Source organism: Lutra lutra, chromosome 3, assembly GCF_902655055.1.
Source record: "Lutra lutra chromosome 3, mLutLut1.2, whole genome shotgun sequence".
Lineage (NCBI taxonomy): Eukaryota > Metazoa > Chordata > Mammalia > Carnivora > Mustelidae > Lutra > Lutra lutra.
Genome location: NC_062280.1, coordinates 105,254,343 through 105,274,346, shown reverse-complemented (window position 1 = coordinate 105,274,346; position 20,004 = coordinate 105,254,343). Strand labels below are relative to the sequence as shown.

At 39.5% G+C, this 20,004-nt stretch overlaps 1 protein-coding gene across 6 annotated transcripts in view; it reads right to left on the bottom strand.

Moving 5' to 3' along the window:
• EPB41L5 (erythrocyte membrane protein band 4.1 like 5) overlaps nucleotides 1-19,280 on the bottom strand; it is a 145,030-nt gene extending 125,750 nt beyond the window's left edge. For 4 of the 6 annotated variants that reach the window (XM_047722604.1, XM_047722606.1, XM_047722607.1 and 1 more), the window contains exons 1-2: nucleotides 19,086-19,280; nucleotides 10,402-10,589 (exon numbers count right to left, since the gene is read on the bottom strand). In XM_047722604.1, coding sequence (XP_047578560.1) covers nucleotides 10,402-10,581 — 180 coding nt within the window. In that variant the 5' untranslated portion in view covers nucleotides 10,582-10,589; nucleotides 19,086-19,280. Of the gene's footprint in view, nucleotides 1-10,401; nucleotides 10,590-18,567; nucleotides 18,724-19,085 lie in introns of those variants that run through there. The other 2 variants (XM_047722609.1, XM_047722605.1) reach the window with 2 other exon arrangements.
• Nucleotides 19,281-20,004: the final 724 nt, after the last annotated feature.

Genomic DNA, 20,004 nt, shown 5'->3' with positions numbered 1-20,004 from the left:
TATATTCTTCTTTTCCTTTCTCCTAACAAATTATTCCAGGTCACCACCTCTTTCAAACCCAGTTCTCACTTCACATCCTGTTTTCTGAAGATTAGGACCAACAAGATATTACCTTTTCATCAGCCTTCCATCTTTCCCAGCCTAAGATGGTGGTCCTTTCCAGAATATTCATCCTACATTATCTACCTGTATATATAAAACCAATTCCTAAGATACATTTTTCCTATTCATTTGACAAACTCAAATCTCCCTATCCAGCCATTCTCTAGCTGCTATTGTTTCCTTCCTTCTTTTTACTACCAAATCTCATGGCATCCCCCAACTTCCCTTCATGCCCTTCCCCAAAAACTAAACAATATTTATTATTTTTTTAAGATTTTATTTATTTGACAAACAGAGATCACAAGTAGGCAGAGAGGCAGGCAGAGAGAGAAGAAGGGAAGCAGGCTCCCTGCTGAGCAGAGAGCCTGATTCGGGGCTCGATCCCAGGACCCTGGGATCATGACCTGAGCCGAAGGCAGAGGCTTTAACCCACTGAGCCACCCAGGCACCCCTAAACAATATTTGTTATTAAACAATATAATAATTAACAATATTTATTAAGTCCTTAGGTACAAGGGACTATGGGAAGTCTAAAAAATAAAGGACTGTCCCCAATAATTCCTTTAAACCCTCTAAATCTGGCTTCTGAACACACCATTCCACTGAAGTTCCTTTTTCCACTTCATTCTATTACTCCTCTCTCAATGACAGCTGACTATGCTGTCATCATCTTCCATAAACAATATCACCCCCTCCACTAGAGCTGAACTGTATTTTACTCAGTTCTAATGTTTATTAGAAGTCTCCCTCCACCATATCCACATACTAAGCATTCCTTCTGGTGCAGTCTCCACGCCACTATTTGTCTATAGGCCCACTGTCTTGTACCTGTGTTACTTATTATACAGTCTCCGGGATTTTTTTCCTATAAAGAACCAACAAAATCAACTCTAAATCATGTCTCTTGAGTACTAAGAAACCAATGGAATAAAACACAAGTATGTAAAAATCCACACATTGTTTTAAACAGCTTTGAGATATAATTTACATATTATACCATTCACCATTTAAACATACAAAATCCAAAGTTATATTCACAGATATGTACAACCATCACAATTTTGGAACATCTTCATACCTCAAAAAAGAAACCTTGTTATCTTTTAGTTATTGCCCAACCACCATTCCTACTACCCCCTCAAGTCCCTACCCATCTGCCCTTAGCAACCACTAAACCACTTATCTTTTTTTTTTCCTACAGATTTCTTTATTCTGGATTTTCATATGAATGAAATCATATCACCGGCTGCTTTCACCTAGCACAATGTTGTCAAATTTCACCCATGTAGCATGTATCAGTACTTCATTTCTTTCATGGCCAAATAATATCCCATTATATGGATATAGCACATCTTGTTTATACATACATCTTCTGACAAACAATTGGGGTTTTTTATCTTTAAGATAGTAAAAATAACACTGTTATGACTATCTAACTGTATGACTATTTTTGTCTAAATGTGCGTTTTCTTTTTTTTTTTTTAAAGATTTTATTTATTTATTTGTCAGAGAGAGCGAGGGAGAGAGAGCGAGCACAGGCAGACAGAATGGCAGGCAGAGGCAGAGGGAGAAGCAGGTTCCCTGACGAGCAAGGAGCCCGATGCGGAACTCGATCCCAGGACGCTGGGATCATGACCTGAGCTGAAGGCAGCTGCTTAACCAACTGAGCCACCCAGGCGTCCCTAAATGTGCGTTTTCAATTCTCTTAGATATATACCTAAAAGTAGAATTGCTGGAACATATGGTAACTATGTTTAATCACTTGAGGAACTGCCAGGCTATATTCCCAAAGCAGCCGCACAATTTTATATTCCTGCCAAAAAATGTAAGAAGGTTCAGATTTCTCCACATTCTCACCAACACTTAATATTAGCTGACATTTTTATTTTAACCTTCCTAATTGATATGTAGTATCTCATTGTGGTTTTGATTTGCATTTCTCTGGTAACTAAGGATGTCAAGCATCTTTTCATGTACTTATCGGCTATCTGCATATCTGCAGATCCTTTGCCCATTTTTAAATTGGGTTGTCTTTTTATTATTGGGTTGTAACAGTATGGTTTTTTTTTTTTTTTTTTAAGATTTTAAGAGAGAGAGGGACGCCTGGGTGGCTTAGTTGGTTAAGCAACTGCCTTCGGCTCAGGTCATGATCCTGGAGTCCCAGGATCGAGTCCACATTGGGCTCCCTGCTCAGTGGGGAGTCTGCTTCTCCCGCTGACCTTTCTCCACTCATGCTCTCTCTCTCCCTAATAAATAAATAAATAAAAGCTTTAAAAAAAAAAAGATTTTAAGAGAGAGAGATCACAAGTAAGCAGAGAGGCAGACGAGAGACAGAGGGAAGCAGGTTCCCTGCTGAGCAGAGAGCCCGATGTGGGGATCAATCCCAGGACCATGAGACCATGACCTGAGCTGAAGGCAGAGGCTTAACCCACTGAGCCACCCAGGCACCCCGGGTTGTAACGGTTCTTTATATATTCTAGAAACAAGTGCTTATCAAATATGTAACCTACAAGTATTCTCTCCCTTTCTATGGGAGGATCTTTTCACTTTCTTGATAATGGCCTTTGTGACATGAAAGTTTTTAATTTTGATAAAAATCCAACTTACTTTTTCTTATTTCGTTATTCATGTTTTTGGTATCATATCTAAAAACTGGTGCCAAATCCAAGGTCATGAAGATTTATCCCTATTTTTTTGTTCCATGAGTTTTATGGTCTTAGCACTTATGTTTAGGTCTTTGATCCATTTTGAGTTAATTTTTGTATATGGCATGACCTAAAGTTCCCACTTCACTTCATTCTTTTGCATATGGCTATCCAGTTCTCCTAGCACCACTTGTTGAAAAGACCATTCTTTCCCTCACTGAATGGCTCTGGCACCCCTGTCATAAATCAACTGACTATAACCAAAGCAATCTTAAGGAAGAACAAAGCTGGAGATCTCACGATCCCAGGTTTCAAACTATACTACAAAGTTAATGTTAATAAAAACAGTATGGTACCGGCACAAAAACAGACACATAAATCAATGGAAGAGGACAGAGAGCCCAGAAATAAATTCACTCTTATATGGCCAATTAATCTACAATAAAGGAAGCAAAAATGCACACCACGGAAAAGACAGTCTCCTCAATACATGGCATTGGGAAAACTGGATAGCTACATGCAAAAGACTGAAAGTGGACCAGTATCTTACACTATATACAAAAATTAACTCAACCTGGATTAAAATTTAACTATAAGACCTAAAACCATAAAACTCCCAAAAGAAAATGTAGGCAGTAATCTCTTGGACCCTGGCCCTGGCAATATTTTTCCGGTTTAAGTCTCCTCAGGCAAGGGAAGCAAAACAAAAATAAACTAATAAAACTACAACAAACTGAAAAACTTTTGCACAAACAAGGAAAACCATCAACAAGATGAAAAGGCAACCTACTGAATGGTAAAAGACATTTACAAATGATATTCCGGTAAGAGGTTAATATCCAAAATATATTAAGAACTCACAGAACTAAATACCAAAACAAAAAACAAAAAAAAACAAAAAAACCCCACAAATAATTCAATTAAAAAAACGGGGAGAGGACCTACAATAGACACTTTTCCAAAGACATACAGATGGCCAAAAGACACATGAAAAGATGCTCAACATCACTCATCATCAGGGAAATGCAAATCAAAACCACAGTGAGATATCACCTCACACCAACCAGAATGGCTAGTATCTAAAGGACAAGAAATAAGTACTGTGGAGGATGCAGAGAAAAGGGAACCTTCATGCACTGCTGGCAGGAATGTAAACTGGCAGTCATAATGGGAAACAGTAGAAAGCTTCCTCAAAAAATTAAAAACAGAAATACCAGATGATCCAATAATTCCACTGCTAAGTATTTACACAAAGAAAACAAAAACACTAATTCAAAAAGAGAAATGCACCACTATGTTTACTGCGGCATTATTTACAACAGCCAAAATACGGACGCAACTTAAACGTCCACCGATAGATGAATCAATAAATATGTGGTGTATATATACGATGGAATATTACTCAGCCAGAAAAAAGGAATGAAATCCTGCCATTTGCAACAAAATGGATGGACCTAGGAGGTATTAAACTAAGGAAAATTAGTCAGACAGACAAAGACAAATACCATGTGACTTTCCTATATGCAGAATCTAAAACACAAATGAACAAAACACACAAAAAAACAGATTCATGAGTAAAGAGAATAAACTGATGATTGCCAGAAAGGTAGGTGGGGGGATAGGCCAAACAGATGAAGGGGATTAAGAGGTACAAACTTCCAGCTATAAAATAAATAAGTCATGGTGATGAAAATACAGCATCGGGAATATAGTCAATAATAGAATAAATATATATAAAGAACAAATATATAATAGAATAAATATATAGATAAACAGATAAATAAAAATAAATAATAGAATAAACATATATAAAGAATAACATCTCTGTACGGTGACAGATGGTAACTTCTTATCATGGTGAGCATTTCATAATGTGTATGTAACTGTCCACACTGTGTTATACACAATATAATACTGTATGTTGGGGTGCCTGGGTGGCTCAGTGGGTTAAAGCCTCTGCCTTCGGCTCAGGTCATGATCCCAGGGTCCTGGGATCGAGCCCTGCATCAGGCTCTCTGTCTGCTTCCCTTCCTCCCTCTCTGCCTGCTTCTCTGCCTACTTGTGATCTCTGTCAAATAAATAATCTTCATTAAATAAATAAATATCTTGGGGCACCCGGGTGGCTCAGTGGATTAAGCCACTGCCTTCGGCTCGGGTCATGATCTCGGGGTCCTGGGATCGAGTCCCGCATCGGGCTCTCTGCTCAGCAGGGAGCCTGCTTCCTCCTCTCTCTCTCTGCCTGCCTCTCTGCCTACTTGTGATCTCTCTGTCAAATAGATAAATAAAATCTTTTAAAAAAATAATAAGGGGCGCCTGGGTGGCTCAGTGGGTTAAGCCGCTGCCTTCGGCTCAGGTCACGATCTCAGGGTCCTGGGATCGAGTCCCACATCGGGCTCTCTGCTCAGCAGGGAGCCTGCTTCCCTCTCTCTCTCTGCCTGCCTCTCTGTCTGCTTGTGATCTCTGTCTGTCAGATAAATAAATAAAATCTTTAAAAAAAAATAAAATAAAAATAAAAAAATTAAAAAATAATAAAAAATAATAAAAATAAATAAATAAATAAATATCTTTAAAAAAATACTGTATGTCAACTATATTTCAATTAAATTTTTTAATTTTTAAAAAACTTTAAAAACCAGGTAAGAAACTATAGACATTTTCCAAAGAAGATGTACAAATAACAAATACACATGTAAGAAGATGCTCATCAGTAATCATTAGGAAACTACAAATCAAAACCACAAATGAGGTATCACTTCATACCTACTAGGATGACTATAATTTAAAAAATGGAAAATAACAAGTGTTGAGGATGTAGAGAACCTGGAACTGTCCTACATTGCTGATGGGAATGTAAAATGATACAGTTGCTATGGAAAACAGTTCCAGAAAAAATTAAACCTGGAACTATCATATGACCCAGCAATTCCATCCTCAGGTATCATATCCCAAAGAATTAAAAACAGGTACTACAACAAACACTTGAACATGAATATTCACAGCATTACTATTCACAGTTGCTAAAAGATGGAGAGAACCCAACGTCCATCAACTGATGAATGGATAAACAAAATATGATACAATGGAGTATTAGTCAACATAAAAAAGAATTAAGTACTGATAAATGTCACAGTACAGATGAACCTCAAAAATATTAGGCTAAGTTAAAGAAAGGTCACAGATTGGATAATATTCCATTTATATAAAACATCCAAAACAGGCAAATCCTTAGAGAAAGAAAACCAACTAGCAGTTATCAGGGGCTAATGGGAGTTACAGAGTTTCCATCTGGGATGACAAAAATATCTTAGAACTAAACAGAGGTGATGGTTGTACAACATAGTGATTGTACTAAACACCAATGAATTATGCACTTTTTGGAAAGTTTTATTTATTGAGGTAATCTGTACACCCAACATGAGGCTTGAACTCATGACCCCAAGATCAACAGTCACACACTCCTCCAACTGAGCCAGACAGGCTCCCTGAACTTTAAAATAGGTAATTTTATGGGGTGCCTGGGTTGCTCAGTCAGTGAAGCATTTGTCTTCTGCTCAGGTCATGAACCCAGGGTCCTGAGATTGAGCCCGGCCCTGGGATTGAGCCCCATGTTGGGCTCCCTGATCAGCAGGGAGTCTGCTTCTCTCTCCTTTTCTAACCCCCCCCCATCCTGTGCTCTCTAGCTTGCTCTCTAACAAATAAAACCTTTAAAAAAAATAAATAAAATGGTTAATTTTATTTTATAGCAACTTTTCTTCAAGAATAATTATTCATTAAAAAACATCTTAAGAAACATCCCCCCCCAAAGAAACAACTGACCACAGATGTATGGCTTTACATCTGGATTCTCTATTCTGTTGCAATAATTTATGTGTCTATTCTTTTTTTTTTTAAGATTTTATTTTTAAGTAATCTCTACACCCAGTGTGTGGCTTGAACTCACAACCCTGAGATCAAGAGTCACATGCTCCAGAGCCAGCCAGGCACCCCTATGTGTCTATTCTTGTGCCAGTAGCACACAATCTTGATTACCATTGCTTTACACTGAGTCTTAAAATTAAGTGTGAATCCTACTACTTTGTTCTTTTTCAGTATTATTTTGGCTATAATAAGTCCCTTGCATCCCCACATGAATTTTAAAGTAAGCTTGTCAATTTCTACAAATAAATCAACTGGTATTCTGGAGGGGATTATGTTGAATCTATAGATCAATTTGGGGTACACTGCATCTTAACAATATTAAGTTTTCATAAACACAGGATACCTATAAATGTTATTTATCTAAAAAGGTTTAACTACACAAGGGCTATATAATTAAAGCCTTCAGTGCCTGTATCAGCAAAGTAGATATATTAAATTATTATCAACTGATTAATCATTTTTTATTAATTTAAAACTTGGGAGATGCAGAATGATAAAAGACAGACTACTAAACAATACTAAGTTCATAAATCAAAGTTTCTGTGGCATTTCCATTTCAAAGTTAGAAATTTCATGGGGCGCCTGGGTGGCTCAGTGGGTTAGGCTGCTGCCTTCGGCTCAGGTCATGATCTCAGAGTCCTGGGATCGAGCCCCGCATCGGGCTCTCTGCTCGGCGGGGAGCCTGCTTCCTCCTCTCTCTCTGCCTGCCTCTCTGCCTGCTTGTGATCTCTCTCTGTCAAATAAATAAATAAAATCTTTAAAAAAAAAAAAAAAAAGAAAAGAAAAGAAAAGAAATTTCTACCTGATGCTTTTATCATTCACTGAAAGGCATTAGGCATTCTCACTGTAATTAGTTCCTTAAAAAGGGGGTGGGGGAGCCCAGGTAGAAGGTACTTAAATTCCTCTCCCAGTTTTGAGATGAAGACAGCAGAAGGAGGAAAACGACAATTACTATTGGTATATTTTAATCTATTAAATTTTAATCTATTAAATTATCTATTTAATCACTGATAATCACTTACATATTGCCTGGGCAATCATCTTAGTTCCACTATGGCTTGTTATTATCACTAGTGACCTTAATCCTAGTGGAAAAGGAGTATCTGCTTCATCCAATTTTCAAAATCAATTTTAAATCCTCTTTTGGAATCATACTAGACTGGCTGAGAAGCTAAATCAAAAAAAAAAATGGAAAACTTTCTTTTTAGAAATTAATATTCCTCTGGTCTATTTTTTTTCTTTCAGTACAACAATTTAGCTGGCAGGCCAATGCCCATTTTAAACTCACGCAAGCATCTAGAATTAGATCTTAACTCTAGGATTTCACCTGTAGAGCTGAAAAGGCAATTGTTCTACTCCCACAAAAAGTCTAATTTAAAACTCTTGGCTTTTTCCACTACAACCGTCTACATGAGAGGTCAGCTAACATTTCTGGCCATCCACCCTACTGAGCATATCAGGCATAGGAAACCACTCTATAGCAGTCACTAGTCATTAGTTCCACTGCTTACAACCTCATGCTGTTTCTTCTCCACAAAACACTGCCTCTTTAAAAAGATCCTTTACCAAGTCTACTTTCCTAGTATTTCCTAGCCTCTCCATCCACAATCCAGAAGACTTCATACTTCAAACATTAGGTAATAAGAAACTTCTTTCCAGTTTCTCACACAGCAATCTCGAACTTTTTATCACATATCTAATGTATTTTTTTTTAAAGATTTTATTTATTTATTTGACAGAGAGAGATCACAAGTAGATGGAGAGGCAGGCAGAGAGAGAGAGAGAGAGAGAGGGAAGCAGGCTCCCAGCTGAGCAAAGAGCCCAATGCGGGACTCGATCCCAGGACCCTGAGATCATGACCTGAGCCAAAGGCAGCGGCTTAACCCACTGAGCCACCCAGGCGCCCCTATCTAATGTATTTTAACAGAATATTACACAAAACCCATAAGATACTTATCAAGAAAAAAATGAATATGAAAACTCCTCAAAGAGATATCACATATTGGAATGCTTGACAAACCCTTAAAAAGCCCTTATAGGAAGAAAATGTAAATGCCTTCAAGTCCTCCAGATTCAAAAACCCTTAAGATGTCCAGTCTAATGTACAAAGATAATAAAACATACCCATGATGATGACTTCAAACACTTGAAGAAATCTTATGTTTAATTTTATCACATTCCATTGTTTATTTTTATATTCCATTATTTTTTAAATGTGTAAGGTATATACCTAGTATATTCTAAATTATCCTATTACTCAGAATATTCATTTAAATAAACTAATTCCTTCATCTGACTCTGTGAGTTAAAGGTCACAGTTAAAGGTTAAGTTAAAGGTCTTTCAGCGTTTATTCAACTGTATACTGTAGCAGCATTTAGGCTATCACCTTGCACAAAGACGTTTTTTATTGTATTTTGGGTATATAAGGTGTATACTAAAACGGATGTGCAGGGAGGGAAGACTGAACATCCAGTGACACATCAAATCATGTATTTTATAGCTTAGTTACATAAATCTTTTTTTAAGATTTGATTTATTTATTTGAGAGAGAGAGAAAAAGTATACAAGGGAAGGAGCAGAGAGGAAGGAAGAGGAAGAGAGAAAGAATCTAAACCAGACCCCTGCGCTGAGTGCGGAGCCTGATGTGGAGCTCGATCCCACAACCCAGAGGAAACCTGAGCGGAAACCAAGAGTCAGAGGCTTAACTGACTTAGCCACCTAGGTGCCCCATTAACAAATCTTTTGACACAGAACAAAGACATTTGTGTTAATAAATACCTCAGAAAGAAACTCAACTGCCCTCCGAACCATACAGCTACCTCTCTTGCCCCTCAAAAATGCCTAAGTTAACCCCTTTCAAATACATCAGACTGTTTCACATCGTGAGCTATATTTTATACATTCATAACTGTAAAAAGAAACCATCTAAATTTTTAATAAAATCAAAACATCCTGTCTTGAAATGAAGATGACAGTGAATAAAAAAACTCCTCTGCAAACTACTTTGGGAGAAAAGACATAAACAGAGCTGAGAAGTATGAATTTCTTTTACTCTATTTCCTTAAAATTTAGGCAAGCACAACAAACTGCTGAAGAAGCATTTGTTTTGAGGAAAAGTGAGAAGTGTTTTGAAAATTAGAGAAAAATATAGAGAATTAAAAGTCTTATAGTACACATGTATCATTATTACTCTCATTGTTTTAATAACTGCTCAACAAGGATAGTGAGAAATCCACTAGAGTACCCTATGTATTGCCATCATAAAGAACACACATAAAGAATTCACAAATGGGGGCGCCTGGGTGGCTCAGTGGGTTAAAGCCTCTGCTTTGAGCTCAGGTCATGATCCCAGGGTCCTGGGATCGAGCCGCGCATCGGGCTCTCTGCTCGGCAGGAAGCCTGCTTCCCCCACTCTCTCTCTGCCTGCCTCTCTGCCTACTTGTGATCTCTGTCTGTCAAATAAATAAATAAAATCTTTAAAAAAGAAAAAAGAATTCACAAATGATCTATGCCAATAAATGCCCTATCATAAATATTTCAGTGACGTCCACAATCCCAGAAAAATATTATCAGGCTAGGTATCTAAGGTTACCTGATCCATGTACCTCAATGTTACACTGCCTGATCCACACTAACCCATATTACCTAATTTCCCCAGGAAGTTACCAAGAGAAAGTTCAAATGAAGAAAGTGGTCTCATATAGAATCTACAAATGGTCAGCAGAACCTACATACCGGCAAGTCCACACTAACATCAGTACCATCCAGAAGAGACACCCGACATGTGATGACAGACTTAGAGTCTCCAGCTGCAGGAATGTGTGTGGCAGCTCGTTGAGCTTCTCGGAGTCGTTCCTTTTCTGCATGTTTACGCATTGACCGACGCCCAAGTGTTCTACGGAAGAAGCTCAGCATTTTTGTCACTAATAAAACCAGAGAGAAAAAGGTATTAGCTGACTACCCACAATGTACAGTAAGACAAACGGTGTTATTTAGTAAAATCTTGTGACCACTACGAACATACTGTTAAAAGCAGCAAGGAAATCTGAAAAACATAATTAAAACTAGCTACTTACCTCAAAGTTCTTGAAAACTTTTATATAAAATAGAGTTATGACTCACAGCATTTCTAAATTTACTGGTCTGTTTTATAAGGAGCTGACAGGAGACAACAAATATTTATGAAGTTTATCAGGTCTTCCGAGTCAATGAATTTTATGTACAATTGCCATATAACTCTACAAACATTAGGAGACAATCCACACACTATCCTTTGATGACCATTAACAATTCTAAAAAGTTCCATTTCTTTTCTGAGCAATCACAATAAAAACACAAAAACGGGCACCTGCCTCACTCAGTGGATGAAACACTCGACTCTTGATCTCAGGGTTGTAGGTTGTAGGTTGTGGAGATTACTTAAAAATAAAATCTTAAAAAACAAATAAATAATAACCTAGTTCAGCTAATATACAATATAATTCAAATACATTTTTGTTAAATAGTCTACTATTTAAAGATTTTAAATTACTATTTAATAATCAACTCTTTATAATGTTAAATTATTTTAAGGCCACTTTTCTTATTTTTTTTTTAAGATTTTATTTATTTATTTGACAGAGATCACAAGTAGGCAGAGAGGCAGGCAGAGAAGGAAGGAAGAAAGCAGGTCCCCCGCTAAGCAGAGAGCCCGATGCGGGGCTCGATCCCAGGACCCTGGGATCATGACCTGAGCTGAAGGCAGAGGCTTTAACCCACGGAGCCACCCAGGCGCCACTTTTCTCATCTTTATTAAGAATGCTAAGTTTAATCAAAATAAAACAAGTTTAGTAATTTTTTTTTAATTTTTTAAAGATTTTATTTATTTATTTGACAGAGAGAGAGAGAGCACATAAGCAGGAGGAACAGCAGGCAGAGGAAGAGGGGGAAGCAGGCTTCCTACTAGCAGGAGCCCAATGTGGCACTCGATTCCAGGACCTCAAGATCATAACCTGAGCTGAAGGCAGACACTTAACCAACTGAGCCATCCCGGTGCCCCTGGTTAGTAATTTTAAAAGCAAACACAGGGCGCCTGGGTGGCTCAGTGGGTTAAGGTCTCTGCCTTTGGCTCAGGTCATGATTCCAGGGTCCTGGGATTGAGCCCCACGTCGGGCTCTTTGCTCAGCGGGGAGCCTGCTTCCTCCTCTCTGCCTGCCTCTCTGCCTGCTTGTGATCTCTGTCAAATAAATAAATAAAATCTTTAAAAAAAAAAAAATAGGGATGCCTGGGTGGCTCAGTTGGTTAAGCAGCTGCCTTCGGCTCGGGTCATGATCCCAGCGTCCTGGGATCGAGTCCCACATTGGGCTCCTTGATTGGCGGGGAGCCTGCTTCTCCCTCTGCCTCTGCCTGCCACTCTGCCTGTGCTCTCTCTAGCTCCTCTCTCTCTGACAAATAAATAAATAAAATCTTTAAAAATAAATAAATAAAGGGACACCTGGGTGGCTCAGTTGGTTAAGCAGCTGCCTTCGGCTCGGGTCATGATCCCGGCGTCCTGGGATCGAGTCCCACATCGGGCTCTCTGCTCATCGGGGAGCCTGCTTCTCCCTCTGCCTCTGCCTGCCATTCTGTCTGCCTGTGCTCGCTCTCTCTCCCTCTCTCTCTCTGACAAATAAATAAAATCTTTAAAATAAATAAATAAATAAATAAATAAATAAATAAATAAATAAATAATGCAGCAAACACAAATGGTAATACCATAAAGACCATCTTGCTAACCTAATGTTTAATTTATGCAAATAAGAGAATGAGAAAAATAAGTTAAAGACAATGATTAACTCCAGAGAAAAGAAGTTGAGCAGAAAAGGGAAGGTAATCACAGTATACTACATGACTTAGCTAATGTTTAAATATTCATAATACTATAAACACTAAGTATTGATCTAAGCATAACTGTAAAGTAACTCTAAGAAGAGATACGTAACAAGGAGATGCAGAGAGCCAATTCCTCATTTTTCCAAGTTGGAATTCAACAGATAATTCCTGAAACCAAATATCAAGAAGTGAAATAAAAGCATGTTACTTAAAATGTGAAAGTGTTTTCCTTGAGGACAGAATAGAACTCAGCAGAGTGCTATTTTTAAAAAGAAGCCTTCAGGTTAGGGGACTCCAATGTAGTTTATACATTTATAAACTTGATTAAAAGAAAGCTAATTTAAAAGTAAATACAAGCACATTAAAAAACAAGTCTCTATAAACTGAAGATTATCATACACATATCACACATATGAATAGTCCTACATAACTGAGTAAACTGGCAAAGCCATGAGACTTGTCCTTTGTATGTTCACCTACTTAAATTCCAAGAAAATAAAACTAGATAAGTTTTCAATTTACAAAGCACTCATATATAACATCTGGCTGCAGTCTCTTCCTCTTCAGATTTCTCTTCAGACATTGCTCCTTTTGCACTTTGCTATCCATTCTTGTTTCAGCTGCCTAAGAAAGGTACTTGTTATCCCAGATGTGGAAAGCCCATTGTCAGAGACTCCCTACCTATTTTTTAATTCAATTCTACCTATATCTCCCCTGAGAGACATTCTCTGATAACCAAAGAGTTAGTCACTCCCATCATCACACTTCCACTGAAACATGAAAATATTTTACTGTATCACTAATCAGATTTTAATTATTTATTAACATGTCTGTCTCATTTATTATAAACTCCTGAAGACATAATTCCTATTTTGAATAGCCAGCCACCCAGAACATCTCATTAAGTACAACAAATGGTTAGTAAATAATCTTACTTGCGTCTCAGAAAAACTCCCCAAATTTTCTTATTTTGATGAGTAAACTAAGGGTCCAATAAATGAAACCACTGGCCACATCCATTATTTAGTAAATATCAAACTCAAATTTAGTAAAAATCAAACTCTGATTTTTCTCATTCCAAATTCTTGGTCTTTCTACTACATCACAGAACAATGCATGTAAAACTTGTATTTTAGAAGGTAAGAAATAATCAAAGATCATAGCTAAAAAGAGTCTGAATGAAAATATAAGCAAAAACATACAAACAAATTTTGGGTTTTTAAAAACTTACTTCAGCTTATTCGACAAACAAATTGCAAGGGGAAAAAAGAAATGCAAAGAGAACTACAGATTAAAACAGACTAGGGGGGCCTGGGTAGCTCAGTGGGATGAGCCTCTGCCTTTGGCTTAGATCATGATCCCACGGTCCTGGGGTGGTGCCCCCCCCATCCGGCTCTCTGCTCAGCGGGGAGCCTGCTCCCCCTCTCTGCCTGCCTCTCTGCCTACTTGTGATCTCTGTCTGTCAAATATATAAATAAAATCTTTAAAAAAAAAAAGGACTTAAAATACAAATCCATCAATCACAATGCACATACATTAGATCCTAATTTAAATAAACTTTTTTTTTTTTAAAGTTATAGGATGTTATCATTAGGGAAAGCTAGGTCAAAGAAAAATGGGAGGGGCGCCTGGGTGGCTCTGTCCGTTGATGGGCTGCCTTCAGCTTGGGTCATGATTCCGGGGTCCTGAGATCAAACCCCACATCAGGCTCCCTGCTCGGTGGGGAGCCTGCTTCTCTCTCTCCCTCTGCCTGCTGTTCCGCCTGCTTGTGCTCTCTGTGTCTCAAATAAAATCTTTAAAAAAAAAAAAAAAAGGTATATGGGAACTCTACTATTGTAACTCCCGCATAAGTCTAATTTAATTTCAAAATATAGGAAATTTTAAAGTCACAAATTTGTTAGGGTGCCCAGGTGGTGCAGTGGGATGAGTGTCCGACTACTGGTCTCAGCTCAGGTCACAATCTTGGGGTCCTGGGACTGAACTCTGTGTCGCTCTGTACTCAGCACAGAGTCTGTTTAGGATTCTCTCTCTCTCCCTCTGCCCCTCCTGCTCATGCTGTCTCTCTCTCTCTCAAATAAATAAATAGAATCTTTTTTTTAAAGTCACACATTTGCTGTTACACATATAATTTATAAGAAGTCTTGCATAACCAGTTGATACTTTAAACTAGATGCGTTTGTGGGGTACTTGGGTGGCTCAACTGGTTAAGCTTCTAACTCATGATTTTGGCTCAGGTCATGATCTTGAGATGGTGAGATCAAGACCCACATCAGCTCTGCTCTAGGCATGGAGACTGCTTAGGAGGCTCTCCCTCCCCATCTCACCCTGGTCACCTGTTTTCTTTCTATTTCAATCAAAAAAGAGAAAGAAAAAAAGACAATAATAATAAAATTTAAATTCGATGCATTTATAAACATGAAGAAAATAAAAGATGAAATACTGGGATAACACCAATGTAATAAAAAAATTCAACTGCTATAAATTAAGGATTATAGCCTCATTTTACAAGTATGCATATTGCTATGTAACTAGGTAAGTTAGCAAAGCCAAGATAGTTGTCATTTGAACTTCCTAAGGACATAAATTATACAGGCACACATTTGAACACTGACTAGACTGTTTATGATAACCAAGGAATTGCTGCCATTTTTCTTTTATATAAAATAGTGGTATTAAAGTAAAGTGGGGATAGAAACTGAAGAAACTTCCCAGATAAGTGGCCACTGTTGCAGCATCATGGATACATGGGGGCTCATTATACTCTTCTGACTACTTGAATTTTTCCAAAATAAAAGGTTTTCAGGGCACCTGGGTGGGTCAGTAGGTTAAGCCTCTGCCTTCAGCTCAGGTCATGATCTCAGGGTCCTGGGATCAAGCCCCGCATCACACTCTCTGCTCTCAGTGGGGAGCCTGCTTCCCCCTCTCACTCTCTGCCCACTTGTGATCTCTGTCAAATAAATAAATAAATAAGATCTTTAAAACACACACACACACACACAACAGAAAAACAACAACAAAACAAAAGTTTTTCTAAGGGAAAATCATGTTCACAATGCACTATAACTGTGTGAGTCCTAGGAAGCAAATGAACTATAAAACAAGTTTTCTGACTTTCACCTTATCTTCTACCTTGAAAACAAAAATTCATTATTCAAGTACAGTTAACCTGCTAAGGAAAAACAAAGCTTCTTTAAGACTTAATATCTAGTATTTTGAACCATAAAACCCAATGCCACAAACAACTTATTTTTACAAAATATAAAAGCAAGTTATATGAAAATAAATTCCAGATGGACTAAGAATTTAAAATCAAAGAAATGATAAAGTACTAGAAGGAAAGAATATATTAAAGAGCTTCTAAATTTAAATGATTAATATTCAGGTTAATGAAGAATTATCACAAACCATTAAGATAATGCAACACAAAAAAATGGGCAAGATATGAAGAAACAAGCTCAGTTCTAAAAGATGATACGAAATGAAAATATGTATAAAAAAATTTGACCTCAACAATAACAAACAAAATCTAAACTAAAAAATGAGATACTATCTGTCATTTAAGACTCAAGATAGCCAGTGTTGAAAAGGATATGGGAAAAACAATCACCTTCATACACTGTCCTCTTCGGAGCATTTAACCATACTATCACAATGTGCCCCCACTTTTACTCAGCAATTATATTGCTGATAGGATATCCTAAGAAATGGGATGTGATCCAAATTGTAGAAGTTAAGGATTTTCACGGCATAATTTTAAATATGTCCATCAACATGCTGTAGTTAAACAAATTAATGTTATACAACTCAGCTGTTTTTTAAATACAACTGACTTAGACATAGACAAAATTTCTAAGTGAAAAATGAAATCAGGAAAGTGGTAAGTTTTATCCCACTCTAAGGTGGGATACCTACATATTCACAAAAGGACTAAGACATGCAAACTGTTAAGTGAGGTTATCTCTGGAGAGGGTCATGTGGAGGTACTGAAGTCCTCTATAATAAGAATATATGACTGTGTCAAAAGAGTTTATTTTCTTTAAGATTTTCTTTGACAGAGAGAGAGAGTGTGTGAGAGAGCGAGAGAGAGATAACAAGTACAGAACCAGGGGAAGCTGCAGGCAGAGGGGGAGGGAGAAGCAGGCTCGCCACTGAGCAAGGAGCAGGATGTGGGGCTGACTCCAGGATCTGGGGATCATGACCTGGGCCGAAGGCAAATGCTTAGCGAACTGAACCAGTCAGGTGCCCCTCAACAGAGTTCTTAAAAAATTGTTAAGTGACACCTGGATGGCTCAGTCAGTTGAGCATCCGACTCTTGTTTGATTTCAGCTCAGGTCTTGATCTCAGGGTTCTGAGTTTTAAGCCCAGCATTGGGCTCTACAATAGACATGAAGCCCACGTAAAAACAAAATTGTTAAAAGGAGGAAAGTTTTCCCATATTCACTCTTTCTCCATCCCCCACTACCACTTTCATTCTAAATGCTACAGCAGTGGGTTTTTAGCAACCACAAATCTGATCCCAGTTAAAAAGTCATTAATGGTCTTGCTCTGGATCCAGCTCTTCCTCCTGCCTCACCTTTCAGGCAGCCCCCCCCCCCCAGCTGTTCACTCTGCCCTGGTATCCCAGCTGCTCAATCCAACGATCTTTTTAACTCTAGACCTTTTTTGTTTTGTTTTGGCTGTTCCATCTTTCTGGAATGCTCTCTTTCTACTTCACCTCTCCCATTTCTTCAGAAAAGCATTCCCTGACTCCTGAGTCTAAATTAAGTGCTCCTTTTAGTACCCTTAGACTCTTATTTATAACTTTTACCAAAACTGTAATTAAATACCCAATTGCTTAATTATCTTTTTTACTGGGTACTTCCCAACTAAAGACTCAAGGATCTGGTCTGACTCAGTCAGCAAGATGACCTAGCTAGCACAACAATCAGAATATCAGGCATTCAATAAAGAACTTGTCTGACACTAAAATGATACAGTGGAATTCTCAAAAAGTAGATTTACATTTTTTTAAATGCATTTTAATCTGTGATTACTATCATAAAAATACAAACTGAAGTAATCCATTTACTACCTAAATTAACTGAAGTTGTTTTTAAATATGTATCTAAAACTCAAGTTTGTCGTGAAATGTGTGTATTGTCAAATGTGACTGGTGGCCACATTCTTTGGTAGGCATTTGCTTTTTGATAAAGCAATATACCAATTTACAGCAACTGCCATAGATATATCTTTAATCCCACTAGTCCCAACACAGAAAATGCCTGCAAGACAGTAATTCAACAGAATACATATGAATTTCTTTTTTAAGATTTTATTTATTCATTTGACAGACAGAGATCACAAGTAGGCAGAGAGGCAGGCAGAGAGAGAGGAGGAAGCAGGCTCCCCGCTGAGCAGAGAGTCCGATGTGGGGCTCGATCCCTGGACCCTGGGATTATTACCTGAGCTGAACGCAGAGGCTTTAAACCACTAAGCCACCCAGGCGCCCCACATATCATTTTTTAATGAAGCTCACCTATAAAAAGAAAACAAACCTGCAAACTAGCTTACCTGTACGAATAATTCACTATGTTAAGTAAGGTTCAGCTCGTTTTAGCAATGTCAGAAATGGAGTTATAGGTAATTTTTCCCCTAATTCTTAACAAAATACTCCTGATATTAACTTAAAATGTTGTCAGAAGGTTTAAAAGAGGGGCGCCTGGATGGCTCAGTCGGTGAGGCATCTGCCTTAGGCTCAGGTCATGATCCTGGAATCCCAGGATCAAGCCCCCACCTCTAGCTCCCAGCTCAGCAGGGAGTCAGCGTCACCCTCTGCCTCTCCCCCTGCTCCTCTCTCTCTCTTCCAAATAAATAAAATCTTTTTTAAAATGGGAGGGGGGGTTAAAAGACTTGGGTCTTCTCGCTCGTAGCTAAAATTCATGAGACTTAGTCCATAAAGATAGTGACAGGAACAATTAATGTTTACACACCGAAAAACCCCAACCCGAACACGCCGAGTCAGGGGAGGGGCGGGGGAGGGTCCTCTGGATCGCGCCATTGCTGGTAACCCACCTGCCTCTCACAATTTCCAAGTGGCCGAACTTGCAGTCTTACGCAAACCAACCCCAGACGTCCACCTGGGTTTTTGTTCTAAGATCGTGTCACGAATCGCGGCGGTTTTTTTCCTTTGACCTGCCACATCCCCCTCGCCAGCCGGACAGCTAAGTCGAGACCTCTTAGAGAAGGGCGACCCCCGGCTGCTCCGGAGGGGGCCGGGACTGGGTAGGGGTCGGGCGGGCACACATTAACCCGCCTCACCCCCGGCTCTCTGCTCCGGCCGCGCCGCCCAGTATCGCCCGAAACTCTGCGGCCCGGCCCCATTGGCCGCCGCCGCCCCTCCCCTCCCGGCAGGTTTAATATTTTGCCGGTCCGCCAAGGAAGCAGCTGGGGCTGGAGCGTCCCGAAGCGAGGCCGCGAGAACAGACCTTCGGCGCGAGCCAGAATGGGCCCGCGAAGCGGTGAGGGGAAACGGGGTGTGGACCGAGCCCGATACGGGCAGTGCGGCCGGGGACACTGGGCCTCGCGCTTACCTGGGCTGGGGACCGAGGCGCGGTGGCAAAGACAGCGCGGATAGCCGGCAACGCGAGTGTGAAAGTCCTGTGAGCGACTGAAAAGGGGGCGGCTCCTCTGGAGAGGCCAAGAAATGGCGGCCTGAGGCGCGCGCCCACCCTGCGTTAATCCTCTGAAGGACCCCGGCCGTCCGCCGGCCCGCCCCTTAAAGCCCCCTCTAGGCTCCGCCCTCCGGGGGCGGGGCGCTCTGCTCTTAAATGGGCAATGACACCGCCCCGGAAATCGCCCGGCTGGGTGAGACTCCCGTTAAACAGGCGATGGCAGGCGCTGCTGAATCTGCTACCACTGCGAGAGGCCCGGCGTCCCGGGCTGGTTTAAAGGGACGCTGCCGAAATCCAGCTCTGGCTATCAGACTCCTCCTTGGGAGGGGGTACACGCCCGCGGAGAGCCCCCAGATTAGTCCCATCCCAAAGGTAGTTTAGTCCTGTCTGAGCCCAGAGTCAGGCGCTGCTAGATTCATTTACTCACTCGTTCGAGAAAATTCATTAAGCAAATCTTTAGTGCCCTGTCGTTAGAGGAACTTTTTCATTGTAGTGGGGAGGAAGACGGTAACAAATACGTATTAAATAGTGCTATGATGAAGAAAAAAAAAGAACGGGAAATAGATTTCTGTTTAATATAGCATGGTCAAGGAGATCCTTTGTGACCAGGGGACATTTCATCCGTTCTTTCTACAGATAATTTGTGAAATTAGCTATTATGGGCCAGGCTGTTTTCTAGACACCGGAGATACACCAGATAATCAAGACAGACAAAAATCCCTCATGCAGCTTAAGTGCGAGCAGGAGGGACAGAAAATAAATGAGATAGATTAGAAAAATTAGATACTGTGTTAGGCAGTGCTGAATGATAGAGAAAAATCAAAGCACGGGACAGAAA